Genomic DNA, 15194 nt, shown 5'->3' with positions numbered 1-15194 from the left:
CCCCATCCACCCGAGGCTTTCCTAGCCATTTACATACATTAATTAAACTTCTCCCCCCACCTCCTTGTTCAGCAGGTCATATATTTAATTACTCCAGTGAGGAGATCCCATGGGGTCAGCCACCCACAGTGCTGGACACGTGTCCTTGAGTGGCTGCTTGTGTAACTAATGGACCATGCTGCTGGTTGGTAGGGGGTCATCAGGAAACCTTCGCCCTATCCTGACCCTCCCAGGAGGCTTCAAAGCTGCACTCAGTACTCCAGCTCAGGTGATGCAGTTGGCATAGTGCCACTGAGCTAAGGAGCTGGCCCCACTGCCTTTAGGAGTAGAGCATCAGGACTAGGGTGCATTTCGGGTTCCTGGAGGAAGTCTGTTTTGTGGGGACGAGGGAAAGGGATATCAGGACTCCTGGGTTCTATTCCCAGCCCTGGAAAGGAGCATGGGCTAGTCATCAGACCCAGGGGAACTGGGCATCAGGACTCCTGGGTTCTGTTCCCAGTTCTGGGTGGGAGTGTATGCTCACAACTAAGCCAGGAGGACTAGGAGCCAGGACTCCTGGACTCCATTCACCGCTGTGGGAGGACTGTTAGTGCAGACAACCGGGACTCCTGAGTTTCTTACCCTGACTCACTGTGTGACTTTGGCAGCATATTCCTTCCCCTCAGTTTCCCCATCTGTGAAATGGGAATAATGACACTTACTGGCCTGACTAAACCCTTTGTTATTTAACAAATAGCTTCCCTTGTGAGAGTCGTGAAGGAAGCCCTGGGCGTGTCTCCTGTATTAGCCTGCAGGGCCACACGGCTGGGAAGAGGATGGATCCAACACCCCAGCAGGTTTGCAGGCGCACTCCCTCACTCTCGCTCAATCCCTGTTTTCTCTCATGGAGCTTCACAGAAAAAAAACCTGCCTATCCTTTTAGCACAGCTGAAACTGGCACCTTCTCCTTGGCTCTTCCTAAGCGATTCCTTTAGAAAAGGCTGCTGGCACCCTGCACATTGGTCAGCTCCCCATTTTTACTACAGTGAGGCTCGGCAGAGAAATGAGATCATGTGAATCACTGTCTCTGTCTCGTCCTCCCTCCCCCTTCTCTCTCCCCCTAAACGGTGACAGCTGGTAGCTCCCTTTTACCAGGCAATTACAGTAGGAACTGTGCCCGTATGAGTCAGGATATGTTCTATTTGGCAAATGGAGAGCCCAGTTGGTAGCTATTATCTCCTGGATATATTTGGCTTTAAAAGCAAAAGGTGCCAACCTGAAAGCATGTGTGTGTCCGCCCGTGTGTGTGTGTGTCTGCCGCTGCGTGGCAGAGACTGTGACCTTGGGGAGTGACCTTTAATTAATTCAAGAGTCATTAACAAACACCCCAGTCTGAGCTGAATCCTGCAGCTCTCCTGTAAGGCTCCGTACGTACACTTTTTATTCCCTCCGTTCCCTTGGAGTGGAGGTTCTTCTGGTTCACCCAGTCTAGCTTGGGATTGGACATCTGCCCTTAGCTGTGAGGCTAACTTGGGACCAGTTCACTGCTGCAAGCGATTTTTGGTATTGCTCTTCTCTTCTGCCATGCCCATCATGGTGGTGTCTGAGCTCTGCAGACCCACCCTGGATCTAACCACCAGGCTGATGTCTTTTACAGAGTGCACGTCCAAACATTGCAGATATGCCAGGCATCTGTGCCTAGGGCCGGCCTGCCTTCGCTCCTCCGGACAGGACTTTCCATCAGATCGGGGGCAGGGTGTTTCAGGCCATGCCTCAGATTCACAATAACTCCTGGTTTCTCTTTCAGAGCTTGGTGGGACACGTGCAGCGCCCCAGGGGAGCTTCCAGCCTCTGCCCCTCTGAAAATCAGACCACAGACTCACTGGAACCACCGCTTCAGCTCCCACTGGGAGGACTCAGCCTTCACCTGGAAGTGATGGAGTATCTGTCTGTTCTACATGGACCTGGCATGATTCGTAAGCCCTGGGGTCACTGGGGAAACATTTCCTTCCTTCCCTGGCTTTTGTGCAGTTAATTATCACCCTCCACCCCAAAAGTGACTTCACTCAGGGATGCTGTGTGCATTAGCCTGGGATCTGCAGAGATGCCAGGGGTTGTATCGAGAAGCTGTGGTTAGAATAAGGAGCAGGGGGATAACAATATCCATGTTTCTTACATTTTCATTCTCTTCCCCTTTCATGTTCCAAATAGACAGCGAACTAAACCTCACAACCATGCTGAGAGCTGAGTGCTATCACCTCCATTTTACAGATGGGGAAACCGAGGGACAGAGCGAGGCAGGGACTCACCCAAGGTCATTCAGGGAGTCGCTGTTAGCCCGAGGATTAGAACTCAGGAGCGGCTGGCTCCGGCGTGTGCTCTTCCCACGAGAGGTAATACAATCTCGCTAATCCTCTAAGGCCGTGGTCTCCAAACTGGGGTGCGCGAGATGATCCCGGGGGTGTGCGGCGGCAGGAGTACTGCTGCACGGCACTCCGCTGTTTTTGTTTCTTTGGCAGCAGCTCCGCACGCCCAAGGCTGGTGTTCCCCTCCAGTGGCCCACCTGCGGTAAGTCTTCCGGCCTTCTTCCGTCAGTGGCACGTCTGCGGAAGGTCTTCCGCTCTTCACCCTGGGGGTGCGCGAGCCAAAAAGTTTGGAGACCACTGCTCTAAGGAAACAGCTCACAGATGGGGAAACTGGGGGTGTCTCCCCTGTTATTCCTGGGTACATCTACCCTGAGTTTTAAAACCTGGGGCAGCAAGTCTCAGAGCCTGGCTCTACAGACCCAGGCTCATGGAGCTCATGCTGGGCGCTACGAAAAGCCATGCAGGTGTTCGGCTGGAGCTCAGGTTGTGAGGCCTGGGACAGTTCCTCAGAGTCTGTGCTCCAGCCTGAGCTGCAATGGCTGCACTGCTGTTTCCAGCACCCCAAGCTGGTAGAAGCAGGTTCTGAGGCGCAGCTGGGGTTTTGTGATCCATGGGCTCTGCTGACAGGTGGTCCATGGATTGTAATGGCAGGGGCGGCACTGGAGGGCTCCTTGTGGTTCATGAACCCTGGGGCTCAAAAAACAGCAGGCTTGACTGTGATAGGCAGCATAGGTGGGTCCCCCGTGTATTTCACAGCATATTTAACCATGCTGGAAGGCGCTATACAATCCTCTGGGTCCCAGGAAAGCAGGGGCACTCAGGTCCCTGCTGTTCTAGGCCAAAGCATGCTAAGATCAAACTAGGCCATTGGGTGCCTGTGACAAACTCTCCTTTTTGAGATGATGGTGGAGGCAGCCAGCTCAACTCCATCATCAGGGCGGCTCTGAGCAGGCAGCTTCCCTGACGCCTGGCTCCCTGTATGCTTAGCCGCACTCACAGCTAAGCCTGACCCTTGTTGCTTCTGTTCAGCTGGGGAGCGATGAGATTATCTCGTGTCCTCCCAGCTGCAGGAACTCACACGCCAGAAGATGCTGCTTGCTCTCCTCCACTGCAGCTGGCTGAGCAGAGGGGCTGATCTGTCAGCTGTGGCAGGAAGCGCCACGGGTTGTGGCAGACGCTAACAGACTCGTTTTCTGGCTGTTTGCTGGGAAGTGTCACTCACACTCCTCCCGTTTGGCTGGCATTACCGTGGCAGCAGCCAGATCAAGTACTTTCCCAGGCTAGCGAGCGCTCCCCCAGGGAGCTACATTCAAAGGGTCTGTGCATGTGGCACAGCACAACAGCAGCGGGAGCTAACCATGGAGGCAGGACTAAAACCCAGACACTGAGGGGTAGTTTCTGGCATGTTGAAAATTACCCTTCTTGAGAGTCCTGCAAGCCTGGGATTCTAGGGGCCGGAGAAGGAGGGGGAACCAGTTGCTCCCACAGAACTTGGAAAATCTGTGAACTGGTAAGTCAGTGGAGCAAATTCATGCCTCAGTAGTTTGGCACAGACCCCCAGGACATGCTAGCCAGCGAGTGAGTCCCACAGCATTGCTCCAGCCTGATGCACTAGATCCCACTGTGCCCACCTTTAGTGCCACTCAGTAGCTAGGTGCAGCCCCTAAAGGAGAGGGTCTTGCAAGGGAGGCAGGCAAGTCCAGGCGGCACAGTGAAGAGGAGCAGAGGAATGATGCAAGAGGAACCCTTGGAATGACACAGAGCTGGGCTTAGAAATACCTGATGCTGTGTGTGCTCGGAAATGTGTTAGGGGAGCAAGCTGAGGCCTGGTCTATCACTGAAACGTCGGTCGCCCTACCTCCGTGAGAAACCCACACCCCTGAGAGCAGCCGTTCAGCCAACCTGAGCACGAGTGGAGCTGCTGCGAGCTCGCCAGAAGGATTCTTCCATTGCCTGAGGTACGGCCTCATTGAGAGTTGCATTAAATACAGCAACAGGAAAACCCCCTTTGTCAACAGCATGAGGGTCTACACTACAACCACAGCACTGGAGTGGCTGCAGTGTAGACACACTGTAAGCCTGTCTCTCTGGAGTTCCCAACTGCTGTTCTGGCCTTTGTGCACCTCCAGTGGGCCTGCATCCAGGGCTGTGGACCACTTAAACCCACAAGGTATACGCAGGGCTTAATTGGTGCATAGGCCTCATGCAGCTGGTCAGCACAGGTAGATTTTTACCCAGATTTCGGTGCATCCCACAGTTGTTGCTGGGATCTCTCCTGACGATAGAAAGGAGGAGTAGAGAGAAGACACCCCCTCATCCCCAGCACCCAATGATTGGGGAGGGAAGACTGGGCCAGATCCTGAGCAATGCCAATTTACACCAGCTACGGACCTGGCGCTGTCTATCGAATGGAGGAGTGGAGACCCACACAACAGTTCCAGTGCTCTCTTGTGGCATTTGCCTGGTGACAGTGTCAATACACAATAGTGCTCAGTCAAGATCATGCTGCATCATGGCCCAACAGTGCAACACAGCACCAGGACCTCCCACACAGACAATTTTGTGCATCTTCATTCGATAATGACCCATCCATCTCTCTAGTGAGTCAAGGTTGCACACCTCCAGCTTTGAGAGCCTCTCAGCTTCTCCTTCAGGCTGGCTTCCATGAGACATCTCCAGCTGGAGAACTCTAGAAGCTGGAATGTATCAAGAGGATTTTGGAGAGGGACCCGGTACCTCTCTCTCAGCCCTGGGAGAACTGACCCCATTAGCTTAGTTTCCAGAACACAAACAAAATGAAATATTAATGAAGAGGTGAAAATGACAAACGGAATGAGGGGGTGTGGAGACTTCACAGCTGGCTTCTTGTCGCTCCAAAGGATTCCTTACAACAGCTGGAGTAGCTCCAACGTGATTGAAACCAGCTGGCACAGAGCGGTTTTAGGATGGAATCTAATCCCCACAAGTCCACTAGGGATGCTCACCATCTCTGTTCTGACAAACAGCTCTAGGAACCAAGCACCAGCCTGCTCCAGATGTTGGCTTGTCCTGGAGATAGCCCTACCTGTGATGGGGGTGGGTCACCCCAGCCTCCTGTACCGAAACCACCCATCCTCTGTTGGCCTGGAAGCTCAGAGTCTGCTTTGCTTCTCTCTTAGAGCGAGATTGAGAGATGCTCCTCTGCAGGCAATGTCATTGCACTGGGGGAATCAGCCCCAGTTCTCACTCCTGCTCGCTCTGGTACTGCAGCCTAGAGCCAACAGGGCCTCCAGAGGCCACTGGCTGGACACCGCGCTGCTGGGTACTTTCCAAATGCCTAGCCAGACAGGCGAGCTTTGCGACGCCGTGAGGCAGCTGCCATGGCGTCTCCTCCTGAAGTGTAGAGGCGCTCCAAGCGTCTGCTGTGGTGGGTGAAACTCCCTGGTAGGCACAGTGCTCTGACCCCTGCCTGGTGGCTAATCACCACACGGTTCCTGGGAACTCTGCAAGATGCCTGTTATTAAACCTAATCACAGCACCCGCACATGCAGGCCTAGTCGTGGCCTCCATGGTAACCAAATGGGGAGGCTGCCTTTAACTAATTACTGTAATCATCCCCAGGAGCCTGCATAGGAAGGGTGTGGCCGGGGGGGGGAGGGGAGAGAAATGACTCAGCAAGAGAGATTCCTTGATGCACAAGGTGTCCATGAGGTAACCCTATGGAGCTGTTGGCCTAAACAGGGGCTAAGGAGCAGAGTTCCCAGCATCCAAGTGTACATGAAAGAGGAATAGGCCTTGGCTAGTGACATAAATGGCTGTGGGACTCTGACACCGGCTGTAAAACAGCGGGTAGCCATGGCTGGTTAGTTTAGCTTGATTAAGGAAAACGGGGAGCATTATTTCATGCCAAAGCAAGGATCCTGGTGTATAATACACAGAGAGAGTCACCCTCTTCAAGGCCCATCGCAGGCTGCTAAGGAGTGAGGTGGCTGGAATAGTTTGTTGTACCTAGTGAGATTTCATTCCGCTAATAAAAACATTCTCCCCCTGCTTCACTCTGCCAGTAACACGTAGCATTGCAAGGAGGCAACTCTGCACACTGAGGAAGAGACTCATTTTCCACATCTTTTCTTGAGCTTGGCCACAGAAGCTGGTGGGGTTTGATAGTCAGTCAGTCAGTGAGACAATCCGGGGATAGTCAGTCAGATGCTCTGCAGCTCAGTGTGGGGAGAGAAAGGCAGACGCTTGTAAAAACCAGTGGCTGAACGGTTGGCCTGTCTGGGACAGCTGCCAAACCCCATTGCTGGGCACTGAGTGAGGGATGTTTCTGTCGCACAGACCAGGGTCTCTGTGGAGTTGCTCTGCTGAGATCCAGAAAACTTGTGTCACACAGTACTGTTCAGCAGTCTTTCCTCAGTGACAGCTGGATCTGTGCCCCTGACCCCGTACTTGTTCTAAAGACTCACCTGTGCCCATTATTTATCCACAGCTCATCCTGTGTTGCTTGGCATTATCTGCTGTTTTAGAGCCTGCCTGCTTAGTGGGCAGGTCTCGCTGCCCCACTGAGGGTTGGCAACCATTGCTGGAGCCCAGTATTACTGAGACACTATACACACTGCAGCCTTCCCACCCAGCATAGCTCCGTGCATCCGCTGGCTACAGAACTGGGCCCATGGTACTTTACAGGATACCTGAAAAGCCCGCAACACACACACACACACACACACACTCCAAAGTTGTGTGTCAAGATCTGGAAAACACCTGTTAGATCCTGTCCAAGTGTCATTCATTCCTCAGACAAAGGACATGTCAGATCCATGGAAGCTCAACGCAGTGATCCAGAGACGGGAGTGAGTTCCATCACTGAGTGCTGGCCGGCCCAGGAAACCTCCCGTTCACCCCACTGTCCCAGTGCATGCAGCAGTTCAGATTAACGCTGTGAGTTTTACTTACTATTGATGAGGGTTTGACCTCCCCAGCTCCCAGCATCCTGATTGCTCACAGTCTTGCCAGCTTTCAGCAGTAGCGCAGCAGGAGCAAAAGCTGTGAAGTCTTGCTCATGGTCAAACTAGCTGAGAAGCTCCCAGCCAGTGGGGAAGGAAGGGGGCTCTGTAAAATCCCCCAAACAAAACCTGTCTTGTCTTGCTTCCCAAGCTGTAGCTCTGGGTTAGACCCTGGAAGGGGCATCTGTGGAGTCCTAATGGAGCCCTATCCAGTCCTTGACTAAAGAGCCTCAAGGAGTGTGTTCTAAAAACGGGAAGGAAATGGAGGCAGGATCTCCATGGCTCAGTACAGGAAGGACCCAGTGGGTGGGTGTGAGGGGCAGTCTGCTGGCCCCAGCTCCCTGAAGCTTTGCTCCAGATTGTGTATTTTCTCCCCCGGGCCGCTTCCCTGAGAAAACAGCCTTACCATGATGCCGGTGAGGAGACAGACGCCTTTCCCACAGTATGTGTGAGGCACCATGTCACCGTAGCCAATGGAGAGGAACGTGATGGAGATGAGCCACATGGCACCCAGGAAGTTGCTGGTCACATCCTGCTGATCGTGGTACCTGCCAAGGAGATGTACACCTCAGTGTAGCAGGAGAGAACAGGAAACCAGTCATCTCACAGAACTCTCCCCCTCCCCCCCGCCCGGGGGGGTCTCTGCCAGGTCAGATAATGGTGCTTATGGAAATAGGGCCTTGTCTATCCACTGGTCCCCAGTGTCAGCAGGCAGCTGCAGAAGACACCAAGCAAGCACTGTCTTGTTCCTGCACAACCCATCCCTGCAAAACTGACTGGTCAAAAGGGCATTTTCAATGGCCTCAGGTTGCAGTCTTCCCATGCTGGATGTCTGCAACTCTGCTTCTGTATGGCCTTAGGACCACATCTTAGAACCATGCACTGCCATAGCAGCTGGGCTTAAAAGATTACTTGCAGCAAGATTATGGAATCAGATAGGCGCCCACCCCTCTCCAGACTTAATTAACCTTGGCCTGAAAGCCTCTGGACTCACCCAGCATGAGACCATACTGCAAAATAGGGAATAAATATTAATAATGCAACAGAATGTGCCCCAGCTGCAGCAATTTCACAATTTCCTCATAAGAAACCCCCCATGGGCGCGCACACAGAAACACACAGAGCAAAGACTCAGCGGAAAGATTTTGCTTTCAGTCAGTGTTGCAGTCACGTTTTAGCGAAATACCCTCCAGCTCCATCTGCACTGGGGCCAGGCTGCTGGGTAGGGATGTCTGTCTGATGGGGAAACAGATGTGACTGAATGGAGAGGAGAGAGGCAGGCTGAGAGCTGCTACTGCTGCTCTGTTCCCACTAGTTGCTCAACCTGTCAAGGTTCCTCATGAACTTTTCATTTACATTTGAACTCACAGCACAATGTTGTCTCCTGCAAACTCATCATCGCCACCTCCCTGCGAGTGATGCAGACCTCATGAGAACAAATTCCTTCCCCTCCTGACAGAACTGAAATGCACTTGTGTCAGTTTACACCTTTGATAACTTTCCCTATTTGGGCTCAAGCTGGCACGGAGACTGTCTGCATTATGGGTGTCTGACAGCAATGGCAGCTCGCCTCTAGTGTTCATGTGAAACTGGCCCTGGATTATGGATTTAGCACGCACATGCCCCCTGCAAACAACAAGCACAAACTAACAGAGCATGTTGGCAATTTCAACCCCTTCCTGTGGCTTTATACATCATTCTGAGCTTCTCTGGTTAGCAGCTCGGTCTCCAGGCGAGAGGCTTGTAAAACAACCCAGAGCGAGCAAATGACGTTAGTATCAACCCAATATTAATGTATTTTTTCTGACTTCTGTTCCTGCACCTACACACATGCACACCCGGCCACTGATTGAGGTTAGGGAGACTAGAGACCCAGTGTCACATTAACCAATGCCCCCTGCTCTGCTCCCACATCCTCCTGGCTCTTTCCCTGGCTGCCCCCCAGGTAAGGGGGTCAGGTTCCACTGCAGGAAAACTTATGCCCAATCCTGCAAAGACTTGTGACTGCGCTTTACTCGAAGCATGTGAGAATTCAGTGGCACTCCTAGCCTCAGCTAGTAACTCCAGGGAAACTTTGTAAGGTTTCCATTGCCACGTTCCGTCCTTTGGACAAAACACTGAATTCTGGTCAGTTTCCTGTTCCTGACAAGGTCAACAAATTCTCTGGCTGGCCCCCCAGAGCCTCAGCTGCTTCTCTTCCTGTTCCTGTACAGCAGTGAGGCCTGCTCCTCTGGCCCCCAATCTCTGCAGGCCAGCTTGTCACAGGCCTCTGCCAGATCCTCAGGCTCAGTTCAGGCCAGGCCAGGCCAGACCATCTCCTCGGCAGTAACTGAGCCTGTAACCTGGGGGAGATGAACTGGAACTGCTGGGCTGGCTTGGATGGTGTGATCCAGCAGCAGTAATGCATCAGCGTACACAGCAAAGGACTCTGGTCTGGTTACTGCTGGTCTCTTTCCTTGGCTGCAGATCCAGGGCACCTTACCCTTTCAAACAACCTAGCTAGGTTTAAGATGGAGCTTGACAAGTTTATAAACAACATTCTATAAGGGGTTGCCTGCAACAGCAGGGAGCTGGACTCCATGACCCAGATGCTCCCTTCCAGGCCTATGTTCCAACTGCTCAAAAAAACAGAAGCTCCGACTAGTGAGGAGCGGCCTAGCCTGCTGACCTTGTGGGGCTTTGCACTGTCATGCCAGATGGCACCCCCAGCCTCTCGCTGCTCTGCCCCAGAAGAGTGTTCAAACCAGCTGCCCTCTTCCAGCCAGTCTGAGCAGTGCGGACGAACTCCTAGTGGAGGAATACAATCTAGACCTCTCCAACAGAGGGCAGGTGGCGGAGATGTAAGCACTCCAGGGTGGAGTGTTTTAAAGAGGAGACTGGCATTGGTCTGCGGGTGGCAGAGGGCATAGCCCAACGTGCTGTTACCGTGATTGCTTTCTGCACAGGTGCAATGGTACTCGAGACTGGAAGCCACTTCCAACAAGCAGCAGCAACCTGGTGTATACGGAGCCTCTCAGATGCACCCAGCTTTGTGATGCAGTTCCAAATAGCCTGGTTTCCAGACGTGATGAGAACCACAGCTCCTGTTGTCTTCAAGACCCAGCTGTGACTCCATAGTTTCCTTTGACTTCTCCATCTGCTTGCTGTGCTCAAGATGTTTATTTCCAGGCCCCTTTGGAGAAGAGGGGATCAGATGCTTGATGGGGTGCTGTGGCTGGATCTGCCAAAGCCTGTTTGCTTCTCCGGGGCGGGTTTCTCTCAGCTTCCTTGTGAAATCATTAAGGGAAAACAGATGGAGTTTTTGGCAATTTCCTCCAAATCAATTTGTCCAAGTTTCTCAACTCAGAACTCTCTGGACTATTTTATTATTATTTTTATTTCCCCAAGTCTCCTTATCTGGAGAGTCTAATGAAATATGCAAGCATAAAAAAATGTTGACAAGAATCTGTTTAATATCACATTCCCCACCCTAGTATTAGCATAGAGAGAGGTCTAGTAGTTAGAGCAGGGGACTGGGAGACAGGATTCCTGGCTGCTGTTCCCAGCTCTTGGTGGAGAATGTGATCTAGTGATTAGAGCAGGAGACTGGGGGTCCCAACTCCTGGTTTCTTTTGCCGGCTCTGCCACTTGGGGAAGACACTGGGCCTCAGTTCCCACAAAAGGGGAAAATGATATTTGGCCCCCCATTGAGATTAATGTTTCTCCGCAGTGCTCTGGGATCAGAGCTGGAAAACGCTACTGAAGTGCGAATTAGGAACAGGGCTGTTTGTTTTCTATATGGATGAGAGGCTTCTGGTGTATATAACAGTGCTAGTCAGTGCAGTCCCCTACTCCTAAAGTAGAGGATCAGAGGCAAAAAATGCCTGCTTTGGAGAAGACCAGACTTCCCCTCTGGGTTACAGACTCCGAGTTGCAGTAACAAAGCTGTTTTGGGGTGAAAGAGACCACAAGTCATTGGCTTGCCCAGTGCTACTGAGGCAGCCCAATGCAGGGCTCTGAGTGCAAGTCTCCAGAGTATTGTGAAGGCCGCATGCTCCACCCTCGGAGGAGGGAGCGCCTTGCATCATCTGGGTGGCTCTGGCTGATGCAGAGTGGTACTGACAGGCTGTAGCAGAGGGGAGCTGTGTTCAGCCCTCTTCCCTTGAGGAAACATCACCAAGGTGCAGGGTCTCTGGGAGAAGGAGGTGGGAAAACCTCCATGTACCGAATGCTGGGAGAGATGAGGCAATGGTCTCAGATGATGCTGGTGGCTTCATTTGATAAAGCCTCATTTCCTGAGCTTGCCTGCAGCTCAGTGTCCCTCTCTCCAGTCCCATAGGAGCTGTTCTGAAAAGCACTTCTGAGAATGCTGACTCCCACTGGGCCAGCCAGCTATCTGGGAAGTCACATGCTGCAGTGTGGCTGACTGGGAAACCAAAGGATGTGGGAAGCCTCTTGTGCTGAGGGGAGTTGCTGAAAACAGCTTCATAACTTTTTTATCAAAGTTAAAGACAGTCTCCCACCACAACGTGAAGACAACTGTGCCAGTTGTGACCCACCTGGGGATGCTAGACTAGAAAAAACAGACAGGCTCCCACCCAGTGCACAGCAGCACTCTCTGGGAACCAGAAGGAGACGGGATACTTGCTCTTAAGCAAACATCTAGGGAGCCAGTGTCTAGCTAGAGGTTATAGGAAGTCAGAAAGGCAGGTCCCAGAGGCCCCGGCTCGAATCAAAACAAGCTTCTCTCTTGCCATAGTATGTCTCAGATGCATAGATTCCAAAGCCAGAAGGGACCACTGATCATGTAGTCTGACCTCCCATGTAACACAGGCCATAGGACTTCCCACACTTCATTCCTCTTCGAGCTAGCGCACAGCTTTTAGAAAAAAAACAGTGTCTGCCAACGACGAGGCAGTCCAGGAACGCTGCACAGACTCAGGGGCCGCAGAAAGACCCAGCCTTCCCAGGCTGCATTTGCAGAAGGGCAGACAGAAGTCACCGTTGAACCATACCCTGTGAGGAGATCCCAGTGCCATCTATTCACCTCCCTTTCTCTGCACAACCAGTTACATGGGACCAGTGTGCAGCTGTGCCAGCTGTGCACTCATCTTGCAGTATCACAAAAGCCAAGTGTGCAGCTGTCGCATAGGAGACTCCAAGGTAAACCCAGGGGCTGCAAGAAGGAGTGTTGTCAGTTCAGTAGGCGGTGCTCTTTCCCCGAGCCACTTCCAGCTAAGGCCAGTCGATCTGTAAAATGCTCTGCCACCTTTCTGGATAAAAGATGCTATATAAACAGAAGATGGTGTTAGGATCTTGTACCCCGGGAAAGAAATCCGCCAGCACACAGTCCTACCCTCTAGACTCAGCATGGCCAACAGCAGAGCCGTAAGCCTGGAAACCCCTTAACCTGAGCGAGAGGGAATAGTCAGTAAGCAGAATACTCGAGGAGTCCTGGGCTGGAGGAAGCGAGCAGAGTGCCACACTCAGCGAAGACAATTGCAGTTCTCCCCAGTACCTGTGCAGCTTGACTGCTCCGTATCACACTCCAGCACAGAGCAGTGCGTCTGGTCAACTCCATACGTAGCCATGGATAGCAAGATGCTACTGCAGCGAGGGATGGAGGTGGACTCATGAATCCCAGCTCTGTTTGAGGCAATTGCCAATACCAAGAACGCTACTCCAGCCTTGCTCTCCACTATGCATCGAAACCATCGTCTGCTGTACGTGCTCACACCCTCTCGCAGGCAGATTTTCACTTGGCGGGTTATGTCTTTCTCTGCTAACCAGCCAGCAGGATCTTCCTCCTCCTGAAAAAGTACTTCCCCTCCATCAGGCAGCTGTGTGCCTCTGATAAAGGGCTTGGAGCTGTTCTCTGCCTGCCACAAGCAGGACATGAACAGAGGAGCCTGGCTGATGAGAACAATTTGGTGAGGTTCAGAAGGAAAAAGGGTTAGGGACAGGCCAACGTACCAAAGTTTTCTTCTTTTTTCCCAAAAAGCACTTTTGAGCAGATGATGCTTGTCCAGCCGGACAGCTGGCACGCACCCTGCCATGTGAAAGCTGCGAGAGCCGGCTGCAGGACCATGCTCACACCAAAGGCTGATGCAGTTGCTCTGACCAGAGCATTCATTTCCACCACCCGCCTTCCCCTGAACGAGCAAAGCCAAACGATGATGCTGCTGCTGGGAGCAAACTTGCCCAGGCTGCTTGGCTTTCTCTCAACGTCCCTTGACATTGCTTTCCACCAGTGCAGGGCCATTCTCTACCAAGCCTCTGGGACCGTGTGTTCCTTCCATGTGTTCGAAGCTCAGCCTCCCACACGCGTCTGCCCTCTCAGCCCAGTTTGGAAGTGGAGTATCTGAGTGCAAGGAGGCATGTTACTCCTCCTAGGCAATGCCCACAGCGAGCGAGTGACAGCCAGTTCACCGGTTTGTGTAGGTCTCATGGGAGAGGAGAGGAGGGGAGTGACCAGGAGGGAGAAGTGGGCAAACGCAGGGGTGTTGAGGCTGGCAGTGGTGACAGAGCAGAGTTGGCGTGGGGAGGCTGAGCTCAGACAAGGGTGACAAGGGAGCCAAACAACTCAGCTGGGTCTGTCGCAGGTGGGTGAATGAAGGTAATGCAATGCCCACCTGGAGAGCACCCAGCCATGCTCACAGGGCACATTTCACGCTCTGTTGAGCAGCGTGTGGCAACTACCCAGCTGTGGCTGGTCACTGGGAACTGACCCTGGAGCTGTGCTGATGCCTTTTTCCACAAGCCAGAATGGGTTGAGGTGTGGGGCCCGTGGTAGTCCTGTAGCCCCAGAACCACCCCCCCACCCAGGAAATGGGGAGGAACAAGCTGTATCTGGGTGAGCTATGCTGCAGGCTACCTGGCTCCAAGCAGCTTTTAATGGGTGTGAACTTTCTGGAATGTAAAAAAGTGGGAGGGGTCACTGTGCTAACATCTAGGCTCTGTACACCAGGGATAACTGTTCTGATGGGGGCAAAACATGTGGCCCTCTTAGTAGGGGAGCCAGCAACCTCACTGAGCAGGCGCAGTGTATAAAGCATACTGATGAGTTGCTAAGCAACGCAAAGCCTTTTGAAAAACCACAACCCACCCCTGACAATGCTGGGGGTTAGGACTCAGCAGAGGAAGCGAGCAGGGAACAAAAGGGAAGCAGCAGCCAGGCAGAGAACAGAGAGCAAAGGGCTGTGAAATGCAGAGGGGAAAGGGAGGATGAATAGAGCTGGGGGAAAGTGACCAAGGGACACAGCATCCCATGTGCCATGAATGTCGGGGTCCCCAGGTCACAGGTGCCCACAGCTCCAAAACCACCCCAATCAGCAGAGGCCAAGGAACGGATGAGTCACAGAGCTTGGACTCCCGTGTTTAGTCCTAAAAGAAAAGGAGCGAGTCTGCCGGCACAACCTCCTGCTGTATAGCAAACTGCAGCCATCCCAGCACGAGGCAGTGGTGACAGACGCACACGAGGATCCGGTTCCCCAGCCCCCCACACTCATGCTCTCTCTGTGTGGAGCTGTGCACTGGCAGACACTCCCTGTACTAAGGAAGCCACAGGCTCTCCTGGCCATTATGCCTGGGCAGCACTAGAAAAGGTCAAGTCACTATTCTGTGTTCTATCTCCCTCTGCCCAGCCATGTGTGCAGGGGGTTAGGAAGGTCGGTGGGGGCTGCTTGCTCTGCCAGTTTGTCCCCTGGCCCAATTCCATCCCCATTAACTGCATTTTGACACCTGCCTTTTCAGTTGGCTAAGAAGTTATTCTGTATTTCTTGTCTTAAACTGTCACGTAGCATTGCTGCTTCTTGATGGATTCTGCGGGCCACCCCAGAGAGGGCTGCATTCCGGTCTCAGTGGGACAATCCCTGTGACTCGCAGACCT

General features: G+C 52.8%; 1 protein-coding gene and 1 long non-coding RNA gene across 3 annotated transcripts in view; one reads left to right on the top strand and one right to left on the bottom strand.

The window, feature by feature from the left end:
* The window catches only part of LOC144279759 (uncharacterized), a 44746-nt gene extending 34337 nt beyond the window's left edge, over nt 1-10409 (top strand). The window contains exons 2-4 of the long non-coding RNA XR_013348694.1: nt 1787-1955; nt 2191-2372; nt 10273-10409. This is a non-coding gene — a long non-coding RNA (uncharacterized LOC144279759). The remainder of the gene's footprint in view (nt 1-1786; nt 1956-2190; nt 2373-10272) is intronic.
* The window catches only part of KCNN3 (potassium calcium-activated channel subfamily N member 3), an 81746-nt gene that overhangs the window by 19274 nt on the left and 47278 nt on the right, over nt 1-15194 (bottom strand). The window contains exons 1-2 of one of the 2 annotated variants that reach the window (XM_077841382.1): nt 10253-10645; nt 7734-7875 (exon numbers count right to left, since the gene is read on the bottom strand). In XM_077841382.1, coding sequence (XP_077697508.1) covers nt 7734-7832 — 99 coding nt within the window. In that variant the 5' untranslated portion in view covers nt 7833-7875; nt 10253-10645. Of the gene's footprint in view, nt 1-7733; nt 7876-10252; nt 10646-15194 lie in introns of those variants that run through there. The other variant, XM_077841381.1, reaches the window with a different exon arrangement.

This window comes from Eretmochelys imbricata, chromosome 24 (genome assembly GCF_965152235.1).
Source record: "Eretmochelys imbricata isolate rEreImb1 chromosome 24, rEreImb1.hap1, whole genome shotgun sequence".
NCBI lineage: Eukaryota > Metazoa > Chordata > Testudines > Cheloniidae > Eretmochelys > Eretmochelys imbricata.
Note: the sequence above shows the minus strand (reverse complement) of the source record. Positions and strands in the feature narration are given on the sequence as shown.